Source organism: Calidris pugnax, unplaced genomic scaffold (assembly GCF_001431845.1).
Source record: "Calidris pugnax isolate Ruff unplaced genomic scaffold, ASM143184v1 scaffold68, whole genome shotgun sequence".
In the NCBI taxonomy this organism is placed as follows: domain Eukaryota; kingdom Metazoa; phylum Chordata; class Aves; order Charadriiformes; family Scolopacidae; genus Calidris; species Calidris pugnax.
In genome coordinates this window covers 6148523-6165381 of record NW_015090921.1, presented here as the reverse complement: position 1 = coordinate 6165381, position 16859 = coordinate 6148523, and the positions used below count along the sequence as shown (strand labels likewise).

Genomic DNA, 16859 nt, shown 5'->3' with positions numbered 1-16859 from the left:
TTCCATCCATCTACCACATCCCATGGAGCCAAAAAGTAAGTATTTGACAGACTGTAAGACTTTTAGACATTTGATTATGTTGCAATCAACTGTTACCACCAGAACAAAAGTCTCATTTCAGAACACGGTCTTGTCACAGGGAATAGATACTAAGTATTTTATTGCAACTTCTTATGTTCCCTGATCACATAAAAGTAATTTAATTAGGAAATTATTAATTTTCCAGTAGTGTTTCTCACAAGGAAATTTTGTGCCCTGCCTCTGATTTTCTAACAAACAGCTTTGCAAAACAAACTTAGGTAGCAACAAATGACATTCTGTATTCTCGTAACAGTGTATTTAACTTATGCAAATGAGAGCTGTTACTCTCTTTTCTATTATATTGTCAATCACTGAAGAACGGGAATTAACAAACAGGAAAACTGTCACCTTTTATAAATAACAAAAGTCTTAGTTGTAGTATTTTATTCCAATTCAGTTTGTTTTCCTGTATGTTCTACAGCTGCTGCTGTTTTCTTCTAAGGTGACAGAAATAAGCTACCCTTCCTTATTCTTGAGGAGCCATAAATAAGTTACTGTAAAATTGCCCAAGTATTTTAAATGTTCCATTCACAACAGTCTTGTGCAGCAGGCCAGCATTCTCCTTACTTTACAGATAAAGGCACATCAGACTTGTCTCTGGATCATTGCATTCTTCATAAATTTAACTGTTCTATCATTTTTAGACTCAGAAAAACTGAAAACAAAGAAGTGAGCTTTTCTAGGTCACTCTGGCATGTTTGACTGAGACTCAGAAACACAGCCCTGACCCTCTCACTTACAGATACTCCAGGCATCAGACCACGGGATTCCTTCCTGCTGGCCCATCCTGAGGACTTTGTCTCTCTCCTTTGCTTTACAGCTGAACTCTGAGTACAGCTGGGAGTCCCAGCAACACCCCTCATTCACTCCCCTTTCACTGGTCAAGTGGGGGAAAATTGGCAACGTCAGCAGTGGAAAACATTCACTACTTCCTCCCAGCGAGAAAGTGTGTTAATTAGCCAGCACTCCCAGGAGAAGATCAAAAGGCCACGGCTCAGGTTAACATATAACAGCTTATAAACTGCTCGTGTATAGCATTATGAACTGGGAAAGTGTATAAGCACAGGACTGTTACTGGGAAGGCCACCACAGCACCTTTGCAGTAACCATTACTTCATAAAGACGTCTGGTCTAGTCTTGTATTTAGTCTTGTAAAAATATATGTAAATCTTGAAACAAAAAGCAGAGTTAAGCACAAATCCTGGAGCTTATTATCAAGGTTTATCCCTGGAGCTCACTTTTCCCTGCATTGGAAAAATGAAGAAATTAATTAATTAAAAATACTTTTCCATTCACAGTAGTAATGAGCAGACATTTCCATTTGTGATCCATATGGACATCTCTATCTTTTGTATCATAAAAGCCCCTGTTACAGAGATTATTATAGAGTTTACCGTATGTGTGAGCTGACACAGGCAGGATGCAGGAACAGCCACAAAACCACAGGTGAAACACACAGAGTAAATTTAATCTTGATACCTCGAGAACCAGGGGATCTCCAGAGCAGCACCTGGCACAGGAACGTGAGCAGGAACATGGGCATCATGGAACTTGGTCTTTGTCTTTGCCAGTGAGAGACGATTCAAACCTGCTGTTCTGGCCTGTGCATCAGGGATTCAAGCAGGCAGTTTTCCACTCTGTGTTGATCTTCTCTGAGAGCAGGGCAGGAACCTTGGGCATGTCCACTGAGGTGCCTCTGAGTCCATCACAGGCCTTTGCTATCTAAGTGCAGGTGTTCTACTTGTCAAGCACGTAAGACCAATCAACGATTACTGTGATATGTGTTTTTTGACACCCCGGGTAGGAGTCACTTTAGTGTTTACAATCCTTCTTGTCCATCTTCCGTTACTTTCTGTCCTGGTTCTGGCAGGGATGTGGTTCATTCACCCCAGGCTGTGGCAGGCACATGGGTGTTCCACGCCATGCGAGCCCTGCCCAGGCTGTAGCCAGGAGCTGGCTGAGCGGTGGTACCATAATCCTGTTTGTACATTCCTCTGTCAGTGACTGCTGCTCTTTTCCTGTTCCCTTTGCTGTTCTGGTAAACGGCCTTGGTCTCAACACACCAGTTTTGCATTTTACTTTCAATTCTCCCCCCAAGACCGTGGGGGGGTTGAGAAAGCGGCCACGTGGTTCTCTGTTGTTGTCTGAGGCTAAACCACGACACTTCCCACACTGTATTAATGTATAACTGTATTATATAACATGTATTATACACTATATTGTATATGTATAATACAATGAAAATATACAATACACATTGTTATACATTCACTATTTAATACAGCTCTGTGGCAATGCAGATCACAATCTTACCCCCTTTGGGTCTTGCCACCTAATAGTTGGGCTGTATGAAGTTCTTGCATCACAAAACCATAGGTTGTGCCTTTCCAGTTTTTAGGTAAAAGAACTTTGAACGCTCGATGATACTGTACTTCAGGAGCTCTGACAGTTTTTTATCTCTGCTATGTAAGTTCTGAGCTCAGCTGATTTCATTGTCCAGGTTTTATAAATCAGAGCCGAGGTCAGCACCACCAGCCACGTTCTCATGGGGGAGAGGAAGAACGCCAAGGTGCCGTAGGTTCGCTGCAGGAAATAGCAGGAGTAGAGCTGCCAGGCCAGGAGGAGGGTCATGGCCAGGTGAATGAGCACAGCCAGGAGGCGCCGGCCATGGCGGATGTGAGACAGGAAGCTGTGACCCTGGCACCGCAGCCACAGGCACCAGCACAGATAGGCCGTTAATGGCAGGTTGAAAAACAACATCTGAAAGGAAGAGCAGAGAAAAATAAGGCCATGAGCAAGCCAAGCGTTCTGAGTAATGTACACAAGGGCACAGAAAGGTAAGAGCACATAAAACTGTCCCATGCTAAGGGCTGAGTGCAATTCCCAGAGCTGGAATCTCGGGATGCGCTTCCAAGACGCTGCAGCTGATAGAGCCATGGCTGCCTGTGCCTGAGTCCCACTCCCTTGCAGTGGGAAGCAGTGACATGCACCTGACCTTTCCTGGAGCTGGTTCAGGAAGCTAGACTTGGCAAAATACTGGCACAGTAAAAAAGGAAGGTCCTAAGGACCTTATGTCAGTTTAGCTCTGACCCAGCCCACTGCAGTGTCAGAGAAACGCTAGCCCTGGCATAAGGGAGGGACCACGAAGGAGGCAACGGTCTGGGTGAAATACCAAGGAACTACACCCTCTCTGGCTGAAATCCCAAGGAACTACACCCTCTCTTCCAGCCTGACAGCAGCTGGGAAAACCAGAGGGCAGCCAGGTCAGGCTGCTGGGAAAACTGGACTCGTGTGTACTTGGAGAGTGACACCTACTGATGTGAAGGGCTATTCAGCGTGTAAGGGCTGCTCTGGCCAGTCAGTTCCCTTTGCTTAATCACTGAAACCTGGGCCTGAGCTGGGGATAAAAACAAAATTTAGCGTGGTAAACCTGTAGAGATGGCCAAGGAGGGAGAGGGAGTCCAAAGCAACATCAAATAGTGGGAAAGTCTGAGAACATAATACAATAATGCCCTTTAAACTTGCAGAAAGGTAAGAAAAAGCTGTTGCAGTCAGGATTGGCCATTATTGTGAAGGGTAATTCCAAGACTCCTTTTGTTATAAAACTATTAAAGAAAAAAATCAGAACAAATTTTCAGAGAAAAGCAGTTTTTCAGCCTTGATTTTTATAAATACATACCTGTAAAATCCCAACCACAAATGTCAGACTGCCCTGTAAGAAGGTACCACCAACAACCACCCCAAAGGAAAAACAGGCCCCCACGTGGCCATCGACCAGTTCACCTACAAACCACGGTCCTGAAAGAGAGGAAAACAAACATAGAGCACCATCAGAAAATACAGTAAAGACACGTAAAAGGGCCTTTTTCACATGGCCTTTTGTGCTACTGAGCACAAAGTGGTTAACTGGGGAATAATATTCTCTTTCCTTCCAAGACTCCTTTTGTTATAAAACTATTAAAGAAAAAAATCAGAACAAATTTTCAGAGAAAAGCAGTTTTTCAGCCTTGATTTTTATAAATACATACCTGTAAAATCCCAACCACAAATGTCAGACTGCCCTGTAAGAAGGTACCACCAACAAACACCCCAAAGGAAAAACAGGCCCCCACGTGGCCATCGACCAGTTCACCTACAAACCACGGTCCTGAAAGAGAGGAAAACAAACATAGAGCACCATCAGAAAATACAGTAAAGACACGTAAAAGGGCCTTTTTCACATGGCCTTTTGTGCTACTGAGCACAAAGTGGTTAACTGGGGAAAATGACTTCTCTATTGCTTGTCTATAGTCTTAAGCATAATTGTCAACATTATGTCAACAAACAGCAACCACATGAACATTCCTGATGTGAAAGTATCACAGTACACCAATGAGTTGTGACATGCAATGAAAATACTTTTAAGTTGGCTTCATCTCTGTGACAATTTTCAACACTACATATAATATTTTCCTTATGAGAGAAGTGAAAGGACAGATCCTTTCAAAGGCTGGCCTTTTCCCAGAGTTACAGTAAGGCATATGAAAGGCATGATCATAAACTTAAGTAGATTTTCCCTGTTCTCCAAGATGTTAGAAGTGTCATTTTCCATCAGGATCTGATGTGCAATTTAAAAATACAAAATTTATGTTCTCTACACCACTTACCCAGAAAGGTGTACAAATTCAGAACATAAACTTAAGTAGATTTTCCCTGTTCTCCAAGATGTTAGAAGTGTCATTTTCCATCAGGATCTGATGTGCAATTTAAAAATACAAAATTTATGTTCTCCAGTACTCTATGTTACTTACCCAGAAAGGTGTATAAATTCAGAAGCAGAATTGAGTAGTAGAAGGTGTTTATTTTACTGAAGACATGAAGGGAATATGAGGTCAAAGTAAGTAATCCTGGCTTTTCTAAACAGAGACAAAATTTAAGATAAATACACTTGATTCGGGTTGCAAAACACACACAAATAGATAAAATACATTGGTCTTTCTGAAAGAAATCTGCACATTATTTACTCATTCTGTTAAATAAGAAATATTTGGTATGTCTACAGAACAAATGTAAGGGAATGCATTTCTACTATTAATGTGATAACCATGTAAGAAACCAATAAATATAACGATCTATGTTAAAAACAGCAGAAGCAGCTGCCAGTCACTAAATGAGTACACTTACTGTATGCAAATAAAACTGAACGACCATTCTATACCCAGAAAATGAAGTTAGCTAGAATGAAAAACATGGAGAAAATTCATATTAAATAAGAAGTAGGAGATTCAAAACAGTAATTGTGCAAACCCAAAAAGGCAGGTCAGTAAAGACTAGATTAACTAGATTTTCTTTGATTAAATCTACTTAGTGAGATCTGATAGCAACTCAGATAAAATGAAGGCTAGGCATTAAAATGGCAGCATTCTGACAAGTGTGTGATGTTAGGAAAAAAAAAAGCAATATTCATTTTATAACAGACAATTAATAGATTGAAATTGAGAAAGCCTTCCTATAAAAGTTAGCTTTTAGAGTTTCACCTATTATGTGGCTGCCCTTCTCACAAAGCATAAACTCCCAGAGGCAAACTTGACCTTTGGATATCAACAGCTCTAACAAATTTATTTACTAATTTGTAAAACTCTTGACATGGTCTACAGGGACCTAGCTGATCAGAGTGCTAGATCATTTCATTTTTAGCTGCTGAATTCTATAAAGGTAACTGTCTACAGGGACCTAGCTGATCAGAGTGCTAGCTCATTTCATTTTTAGCTGCTGAAGTCCATAAAGGTAACTGAAAAATCTTTTTCTCTGTAGCAGTTGCTGTAGTTACCTCAGAGTGCTACGTGATTTTAAGTACAAAGGAAGGGACATACACTGACATGGATAGGAAGGGAGGTGGCTTCCAGAAAAATCTCATTAGTAAGGTGTGGTTCAAACAATTGTTTAAAGGATAAACACCACAAGCTTAACAGTATTAATTTTCATTTACTAGATTTATCACTAACAAAATATCAACTAATGACAGAACTGGTCTTAATATTATTTTGAGAAAGACCCAAGTTTGTTCACGTTCTTTGCAAAGATTAACAAAAATTATTTTTGCAGAAGGAATCTGTTCCTCCACGCAGGTGACAGAGAATTCTGTGCCAGCTGTAGTGAAACAAGCCACACATACAGAACTAATACAGAATATAACATTCATTTTTTTGTGCATTGGATTCTTCAGTGAGAAAATTAAAATTAAACCTTTAGACTTCAATTAATTGAATTTTTGTTTAAACAGAGACACCTGATCAAGTTTTTAGTTTTTAAATTTACTTTATTTGATATATTGGAGGTTTTCCAGATCCCCTTAAAAGCAAAACAGCAGCTTCTGAGAACTCAATCAAACCTGACAGTACTAGATGCAAAATGCATATGGTGATTAACAGCGCAACTACTTACATATTGTTAGCGTACAGATAAATAGTAAATAAAATAAGATCCTCTAAAAACCACAGACAAACATTGGTTCATACCTTTGAGTGCTGGCTTTTGGAGGTATCTGAAAACAACGAGCAAGGCAATCTGAATGAGCACCATCAGTCCAAAGAGCACACGAGCCTGGAAAGAGAGTTGTAACTCTAAGCCAGCCCTGGAGTAGTAGTTGCCTTTGAGCATGTCTTATGGACAGTGACAGAATTATACAAAGATTTCTGACACATATTCAGAGCTTGATGGTGTCATTGAACTGACAGAGCTAGATGGTGTCATTGAACTGAAGAGTAAGAAGAAACTTGAGTTTCTAAGCTACTGGACTTCCATCTTACTGACTTGGATTCAGTCGGATGGCTGAAAGTGATAGACCTGAATCTGTCAAAAATGGAGTTTGTAAAACACATCCATTGAAAAAGTGTGTAAAACACTTTCTGAGTGCTGTGCTGAATAGAACTGGAGATCATGACATTGTGGAGAATATCGGTTACTGATTAACAAAACTAATATAATAATTTTGAGCCAATTATGATACTATCTACAGTCATGTGGACTTTCCTGTGTTGTTCTGTCAGTGCACCTAGACTATTACGACGTGCCTTCTCTGCACGTACCAAGCTGTAACACCTTTGGATACGACCTGAAACCTATTGAAGCCTTCCTCTTTGCTAGAGCTAGCTATAATGTTAGTACAATACTGCAACAGATCACAGTGAAGCTGTCTTTGATTTAATGTTTCCTTTTTCTACCACCTCCAGTAGCTTCTTTTCCATTTCTTGCTTGCACAAAATGTGTGTGTACCTATGCCCAGAAATGGACTATTGTGACTAAATCCAGGAAGTCAATTGTTTGCATGAACCATTGCTGCACATTCGTGTTTCAAGTGCGCAACTTGAGAAAGCAAACTTGAAATATTTGTGAAATTCCAACGGAGTCATATCTGGAAAAAGCAAAGTGCATTCAAGTCTACCAGGAATTAGGAAAATGCTTCCTGTGGTCTCTGGGGAAACCAACACAAAATGACAGCTGTTTTGCTGGGAGTACTTACTAGAACATAGTGGTCAGTGAGAAGAATAAGAGATGGCCAAAAGCCAAATCTGAGAGAGAGGTTTTCTTCCATAGCAAATACATGACCCCGCGTGCTAATTCTTCCTGAAGCATCCTAGATTGGTATAAAATGAAAGAGCAATTAGATACCAGCAGTGCACAAAATATCTAGTTAAAGTTGCTAATTATCAATGCAGCTTTTCTGAAAGTTCCAATTGAAACATGCATGTCTGGTGTACTGCTCATTAAATACTTCTGCCTACAAAGGGCTACACACTGTCAATTTTGTAGTTTCAAAAAAATTGGTGATTGTAAGATCATAATCTGAAAGTGCTACATATGAAGGAATCCTATATGAATCCTTTCAGAGACTCAGCAGCTCCTGGAAGACAGTGACTATTTACTGGCCACCCCCCCAACTTATTTTCTGAAAGCTCAATTCTAGATACTAGTTGATCTTAAAATATTTTGAGGCTTTCTTGTGCTTCTTTTCTGGTGTCTTTGCCAGAAACTGATATTGATAAACAATAACAGCGCTATATTCAAGAGCTTGGTGTTTCTGCATGTGTAACACTGACACCTTACCTGCCAGTACAAGGATTCAGTATGTTTAGTGCAAGTACAGCTGAGACAATATTTGGACCATCCCAGAAACAATGTAAAATACATGACCCCGCGTGCTAATTCTTCCTGAAGCATCCTAGATTGGTATAAAATGAAAGAGCAATTAGATACCAGCAGTGCACAAAATATCTAGTTAAAGTTGCTAATTATCAATGCAGCTTTTCTGAAAGTTCCAATTGAAACATGCATGTCTGGTGTACTGCTCATTAAATACTTCTGCCTACAAAGGGCTACACACTGTCAATTTTGTAGTTTCAAAAAAATTGGTGATTGTAAGATCATAATCTGAAAGTGCTACATATGAAGGAATCCTATATGAATCCTTTCAGAGACTCAGCAGCTCCTGGAAGACAGTGACTATTTACTGGCCACCCCCCCAACTTATTTTCTGAAAGCTCAATTCTAGATACTAGTTGATCTTAAAATATTTTGAGGCTTTCTTGTGCTTCTTTTCTGGTGTCTTTGCCAGAAACTGATATTGATAAACAATAACAGCGCTATATTCAAGAGCTTGGTGTTTCTGCATGTGTAACACTGACACCTTACCTTCCAGTACAAGGATTCAGTATGTTTAGTGCGAGTACAGCTGAGACAATATTTGGACAATCCCAGAAACAATGTGTAGCAATTGAGTATCCTTATTTTCTCCAGGTACATAACTCAACACTTCATCCTCCTCACTTTCCCAAAATTATTCAGTTACTAGATGTAATTGTGATTTTTGAGTGGAGGGGAAAGGAAATTAATTTTTTTTTTAAATCCCATTCAGTTATCTGATAACAAGCATGTATTTCTAAGAAAACTATTGCTATGCTGGCCTTTATAACTTCTTCAAACGTTACTCAGTTTTGTGCAAATGTTTTCATCATCATTAAAAAAAAACTCAACAAAATAAACCACTTATAAAATGCAGCTTTCCCAAGTGTACCAAAGAAGAGCAGCATTCACAGACAAACATTTTTTGCACTCAGCAATGTAACATCAGTTAAGTCTGATGTTCTGGTAAACAGAAACCATACTCATTGTCAGAATGTAAGAAATCAATAAAAGAACTTCAAACAGATAATCAAAGGCAACACTCCAATCTTCCAGTTCCTTTGCCTTTCTGAACTAACACGATGCTACTTCCTATTTTTCTTGATCAAGCTCATTATTTTTTTTCCAATACAACCTTAAAAGTTAATTATTGCCTGTTACTCAAAATCATTTTTTTTTTACCAATTACTTGCTCTCATTGTCAGACTGTAAGAAATCAATAAAAGAACTTCAAACAGATAATCAAAGGCAACACTCCAATCTTCCAGTTCCTTTGCCTTTCTGAACTAACACGATGCTACTTCCTATTTTTCTTAATCAAGCTCTTTATTTTTTTTCCAATACAACCTTAAAAGTTAATTATTGCCTGTTACTCAAAATAATTTATTTTTTACCAATTACTTGCTCTTATGGAGGCTTTCTTGTGCTTCTTTTCTGGTGTCTTTGCCAGAAACTGATATTGATAAACAATAACAGCGCTATATTCAAGAGCTTGGTGTTTCTGCATGTGTAACACTGACACCTTACCTTCCAGTACAAGGATTCAGTATGTTTAGTGCGAGTACAGCTGAGACAATATTTGGACAATCCCAGAAACAATGTGTAGCAATTGAGTATCCTTATTTTCTCCAGGTACATAACTCAACACTTCATCCTCCTCACTTTCCCAAAATTATTCAGTTACTAGATGTAATTGTGATTTTTGAGTGGAGGGGAAAGGAAATTAATTTTTTTTTTAAATCCCATTCAGTTATCTGATAACAAGCATGTATTTCTAAGAAAACTATTGCTATGCTGGCCTTTATAACTTCTTCAAACGTTACTCAGTTTTGTGCATATGTTTTCATCAACATTAAAAAAAACAACAACAAAATAAACCATTTATAAAATGCAGCATCACAGAAATTGGTAACAAGCCAGGAGGTAGAAGTCTGGCAGTACAGAAAGGCCATTAGAAAAAAAGGCAGTATTGCTCTCGTGGCCGTACCTAGCCGTGCCTGATGCCTCGCTGCGCTAGGCTCTGCCTCATGCCTAGCTGGCTTCCACCCAGCAGGACAAAGCTGACTTTCCCATTACTATTGTGCAAACATTAGAACAGTCTGATCAAGCTCTCTGAAGACCACTTGAAGGTACAAAAATAAAATAGAGTACCAAGAAGAGAAGCATTCACAGACAAACGTTTTTTGCACCAACTTCTTCAAACGTTACTCAGTTTTGTGCAAATGTTTTCATCATCATTAAAAAAAAACTCAACAAAATAAACCACTTATAAAATGCAGCTTTCCCAAGTGTACCAAAGAAGAGCAGCATTCACAGACAAACATTTTTTGCACCCAGCAATGTAACATCAGTTAAGTCTGATGTTCTGGTAAACAGAAACCATACTCATTGTCAGACTGTAAGAAATCAATAAAAGAACTTCAAACAGATAATCAAAGGCAACACTCCAATCTTCCAGTTCCTTTGCCTTTCTGAACTAACACGATGCTACTTCCTATTTTTCTTAATCAAGCTCTTTATTTTTTTTCCAATACAACCTTAAAAGTTAATTATTGCCTGTTACTCAAAATCATTTTTTTTTTACCAATTACTTGCTCTTATGTCTTATTGTATTTCTTATGAAAAATAAGAACGCTTTCTTTTCTCCAGATGCTTTATGAATGCTGTAGGGCTCAGCAGTCAGTATTTTTTCATTTCATAGGTCTTTTGGCTTTTTTTGTAAACAGATAAATACGAAAGGAAGTCAGTTATCACATATTTTGTCCCTAGTTACATGATGCAGAAGGGTGATGGAGCAGACATGACAAAATACAAATTCATTACAAAGAATGCCAACAGGTTGCTTACCTGGACAGTCACATCTATGTGGTGAAACCCTTCACTGTAGTTTTGTGGGCTCCACCTCAGTACATAGAGAGGGCCGGACACCTGATGCGCACTCCCCAGGTGAACCCCGTCTATAGAGACTTCGACGGAGATAATGACAGAAGGAGAGAAGGCCAGAATTCTAAGAAGTGAATAAACAGCAAAATAAACAGATTTGTTACAGGACTTGCAGATTTATCATTACTTCCTGAAGAGAAGCCTCTAAAGATTATGTTACCTTGCACTTAAGAATTCAAAAGTGTTAGAAATTAGAACAGTGAAGTATCTGTCAGCTAATGGTAAAGTTGTAGCTCTTCCCTGCAGGTAAAAAGAAGTTCTGTATGGTATTGTGCAAAAGAATAGCATAAAAAACTGGGCTGTGGAACAGACGAAGAAGTGGCAGAGACCCTCAGATCCTGGCAGAAATAATCTTAGAACTCTTGCTGTCAAAACATTTGCCAACATAAGTAGGATGCATCCTAACGCACACATGCAGACACATAAGCAAATACATGTAGATGTCTTCATTAGAAATGGCCAGTCTCTCTCTAAAGACCTTTGTTGGTGTGTGTGGTTTTGGCTGGTTGTTTGGTCCGCGTGCTAATTCTTCCTGAAGCATCCTAGATTGGTATAAAATGAAAGAGCAATTAGATACCAGCAGTGCACAAAATATCTAGTTAAAGTTGCTAATTATCAATGCAGCTTTTCTGAAAGTTCCAATTGAAACATGCATGTCTGGTGTACTGCTCATTAAATACTTCTGCCTACAAAGGGCTACACACTGTCAATTTTGTAGTTTCAAAAAAATTGGTGATTGTAAGATCATAATCTGAAAGTGCTACATATGAAGGAATCCTATATGAATCCTTTCAGAGACTCAGCAGCTCCTGGAAGACAGTGACTATTTACTGGCCACCCCCCCAACTTATTTTCTGAAAGCTCAATTCTAGATACTAGTTGATCTTAAAATATTTTGAGGCTTTCTTGTGCTTCTTTTCTGGTGTCTTTGCCAGAAACTGATATTGATAAACAATAACAGCGCTATATTCAAGAGCTTGGTGTTTCTGCATGTGTAACACTGACACCTTACCTTCCAGTACAAGGATTCAGTATGTTTAGTGCGAGTACAGCTGAGACAATATTTGGACAATCCCAGAAACAATGTGTAGCAATTGAGTATCCTTATTTTCTCCAGGTACATAACTCAACACTTCATCCTCCTCACTTTCCCAAAATTATTCAGTTACTAGATGTAATTGTGATTTTTGAGTGGAGGGGAAAGGAAATTAATTTTTTTTTTAAATCCCATTCAGTTATCTGATAACAAGCATGTATTTCTAAGAAAACTATTGCTATGCTGGCCTTTATAACTTCTTCAAACGTTACTCAGTTTTGTGCATATGTTTTCATCAACATTAAAAAAAACAACAACAAAATAAACCATTTATAAAATGCAGCATCACAGAAATTGGTAACAAGCCAGGAGGTAGAAGTCTGGCAGTACAGAAAGGCCATTAGAAAAAAAGGCAGTATTGCTCTCGTGGCCGTACCTAGCCGTGCCTGATGCCTCGCTGCGCTAGGCTCTGCCTCATGCCTAGCTGGCTTCCACCCAGCAGGACAAAGCTGACTTTCCCATTACTATTGTGCAAACATTAGAACAGTCTGATCAAGCTCTCTGAAGACCACTTGAAGGTACAAAAATAAAATAGAGTACCAAGAAGAGAAGCATTCACAGACAAACGTTTTTTGCACCCAGCAATGTAACATCAGTTAAGTCTGATGTTCTGGTAAACAGAAACCATACTCATTGTCAGAATGTAAGAAATCAATAAAAGAACTTCAAACAGATAATCAAAGGCAACACTCCAATCTTCCAGTTCCTTTGCCTTTCTGAACTAACACGATGCTACTTCCTATTTTTCTTGATCAAGCTCATTATTTTTTTTCCAATACAACCTTAAAAGTTAATTATTGCCTGTTACTCAAAATAATTTATTTTTTACCAATTACTTGCTCTTATCTTATGTCTTATTGTATTTCTTATGAAAAATAAGAACGCTTTCTTTTCTCCAGATGCTTTATGAATGCTGTAGGGCTCAGCAGTCAGTATTTTTTCATTTCATAGGTCTTTTGGCTTTTTTTGTAAACAGATAAATACGAAAGGAAGTCAGTTATCACATATTTTGTCCCTAGTTACATGATGCAGAAGGGTGATGGAGCAGACATGACAAAATACAAATTCATTACAAAGAATGCCAACAGGTTGCTTACCTGGACAGTCACATCTATGTGGTGAAACCCTTCACTGTAGTTTTGTGGGCTCCACCTCAGTACATAGAGAGGGCCGGACACCTGATGCGCACTCCCCAGGTGAACCCCGTCTATAGAGACTTCGACGGAGATAATGACAGAAGGAGAGAAGGCCAGAATTCTAAGAAGTGAATAAACAGCAAAATAAACAGATTTGTTACAGGACTTGCAGATTTATCATTACTTCCTGAAGAGAAGCCTCTAAAGATTATGTTACCTTGCACTTAAGAATTCAAAAGTGTTAGAAATTAGAACAGTGAAGTATCTGTCAGCTAATGGTAAAGTTGTAGCTCTTCCCTGCAGGTAAAAAGAAGTTCTGTATGGTATTGTGCAAAAGAATAGCATAAAAAACTGGGCTGTGGAACAGACGAAGAAGTGGCAGAGACCCTCAGATCCTGGCAGAAATAATCTTAGAACTCTTGCTGTCAAAACATTTGCCAACATAAGTAGGATGCATCCTAACGCACACATGCAGACACATAAGCAAATACATGTAGATGTCTTCATTAGAAATGGCCAGTCTCTCTCTAAAGACCTTTGTTGGTGTGTGTGGTTTTGGCTGGTTGTTTGGTCTGGGGTTTGTTTTGGGTTTGTTTTTTTTTGGTTGGTTGGTTGCTTTTGGTTTTTTTTACTTTTTGCTAGTCAGAATATAACCTCTCAGTCTTCATAAGTGAATTTGTGAGAAATGGAGTGAAACGCAAGACTGGTATTACAGATCCGAGATACCAACAAACGTAGTATCACTTGACAGTGCTTATATTCAGAGAAACAGTGTTACTCATACAGACTCAATATATTGCACATACAATTTCTTTCATTTCCAGTAACACAAAAGGCATTCTGGAGCACGTTTCAGTCAAATCAAGGAGTCTCATATAGTTATGGTGAATGATTCTACCAGTTTATATATTTAATATAATCATAAGAATGTTCAGATAATGTTCTAAGTGGAAAACTGGCAAGCAGCTAGACTTAGGAGGACACGGCTTCCTACCTGAAAAGTATGACAAACTTCTTTCAATTGTAATTCTGTTTCTGCAATATACCCATATATTTAACACATATTGGTCTAATGGCAAATATAAAATGTTGGAAAGGACATAGAAATTTGAAATACAAAATAAAAAGTAAATAGAAAAGGTAGAAATGGAAGAATGGAAGGATTTAAAACAAATACGAAAATTGGCAGAAGCTTAGAATGTTTTAATATATAAGGAATATAAAACTGAAAATAGAAGAGTCAAAGAAGTCTGAAGTGAATAGAGAAAACACGTAGAAAAATATGTTGACAAAATCCTGAAATCAGGGGAGGCAATGTCAACTTGTGAGATTAATAACACATATTATGTGTTCATCTAACTCTACCAGCTTTGGTTCCATAAAAAAGTTCAATTGACCTTAGGGGAAATAACTGCATGAATAAAACAAATATTAATAACTACTACATAATCTCCATTTTATAGGATAATGTCAGCTCTCAGGAACAATATTCCAGAGAAAAGTGAATTCTGAGAACAGTGGACACGTGGATTTAAAAAAGAGGGGGTTTGTATATACATATAAATATAGATGTACATTATAACCAAGAAAGACCCTGACTATTAAAATATAGTTAAATATTGTGAAATCAAGAGAATACTGGGTACCTGATATGAGTGGAATAAAGAATTTTGTCAAGTGGTTCATGAGTAGAACTGCTGTAAAGGAAGGATTTGGGATTGGTGATGAGAACTACAGGCCATTCTTCAAAGTTAAGATCTGCGAAGCTAAGGAGGTCGTGATCAAATGCAAGGATCCGGTACCTATAATGAAAGGAGAAAAATGTTGTTGATAAACTACTGCACGCACAGCTGATTCTCTTGCTTCCCAATTTCCTAAACTATGCAAGGATCCGGTACCTATAATGAAAGGAAAAAAATGTTGATAAACTACTGTATGCACAGCTCATTCCCTTGCTTCCCAATTTCCTAAACAGAACTTGTTTGGTTTATTTTCCATTTGATTCTGTATCAACCAACTCTGTTGTACTAAATGTACAGCTGGTTACTTCTGATGAAGTTTGTTTTATTATAGATCACTAAAGCACCGCTCAAAATTCCAAATGTCAAGATCTATTGAATTTTGCACATGAATCAGACACATAAATATTATGTTAAAGAATTCAAATATTATGTACATTGCTACAGTGTCTGGGTAGGTACTCTAGTTACGGACAAAGACCCCAGTGTGCTCTCTTCCTGTATGCATACAATTATCTTTGTTAGGATCACTGCAGAAGAAAAGCTAATATCCTACTATATGTTTCACATAGCATGGGGCTTTTTGATATGCTGCTAAGGTAACATTTCTCAGGTGGACTATTTTTGCCTCTAAAATTCTAACAGCTTGTGCAGAGCATGGGTATTTTGAAGTAGTGACACTGAATTTTATTGCCATTTATTTATCTACTTTGAATACTAAAAATATACTAAATGGACATTTAGATGTCCTCTTTTTAATTTCTAAATACTGAGAATGAATCAAAAAAATTACTTAATTTATTAGCACACTGTTAGTATAGGGGAAAAAAATCCCAAACTTACAGAGACATTTCTCAAAAGCATTAATAGTAATAACCAGTCAGGCAGATCTAATGCTTCTTGCAGATTCTCCAAACAGCACAAAAGGGAATCACAGTATAACCAGGTAGGCTCCATATAATAATTTGCTCACATAGGGTTTACTTACCTCCTATTATCCATCCAGTCTCCCAATTCAAGTTCCAGAGTGCCGCCCCGGTGCTGACTGTGCAAGACTGGCATCAGCCCACCCATTGTATGGAGATGTCCACACAAATAGGCTGTGGCAGAACTAACAAAAGACCATAAGAATTGTGATTATTTGGGTGGGAAGGAAATACCACTACAGGAAACTTAAGAAGTGACAGATGAGTATGTAAAGAGAGGCAAGAAATGTACTTCATGCTGAAAACACAAGAAAAAAAGAAAGATCTTACCTCATTAATGATCGTATTCCTGGGGCTGGAGAGATGATTGTTGAGGTGGGAAAATGGCCAAACCAGACAGTATGATTGCTGTGCAGACTTTCCGATGCCATCAAAGATAGCTCTTTCATTTGATTCTGAAATGGGCAGGTGTTTGAAAGACAAACAAACAACCAAACAAACCTGTTTAGCATTCAGACTACTTGGAAAGAACAGCCAAACGAAAGAAGAAAGAAACTAATGAAGAATGCAATTTATCCTTTCTTTTTTTTTTTTTTCCCCAGAGAATACTTTCAGTTGCTTAAGGGAACTATATCATGAACAAACTGTACTACAAGATGTATCCCAAAAATCCGATGCTGGAAAAAAAAAACTGAAAACAAGACATTCAATAGCTTCCTTGCAAATGAACACAGGAAAAGAGCAATATAAAGAAAGACTTTTGGTAAACTATGTTTCT

At 38.2% G+C, this 16859-nt stretch overlaps 1 protein-coding gene across 1 annotated transcript in view; it reads right to left on the bottom strand.

The window, feature by feature from the left end:
* Positions 1-2347: 2347 nt before the first annotated feature.
* The window catches only part of TMEM62 (transmembrane protein 62), a 34605-nt gene continuing 20093 nt past the window's right edge, over positions 2348-16859 (bottom strand). Inside the window, exons 11-14 of the mRNA XM_014950271.1 lie at positions 6579-6663; positions 4872-4976; positions 3761-3879; positions 2348-2841 (exon numbers count right to left, since the gene is read on the bottom strand). Of these exons, the coding sequence (XP_014805757.1) occupies positions 2515-2841; positions 3761-3879; positions 4872-4976; positions 6579-6663 (636 nt within the window). The 3' untranslated portion in view covers positions 2348-2514. The remainder of the gene's footprint in view (positions 2842-3760; positions 3880-4871; positions 4977-6578; positions 6664-16859) is intronic.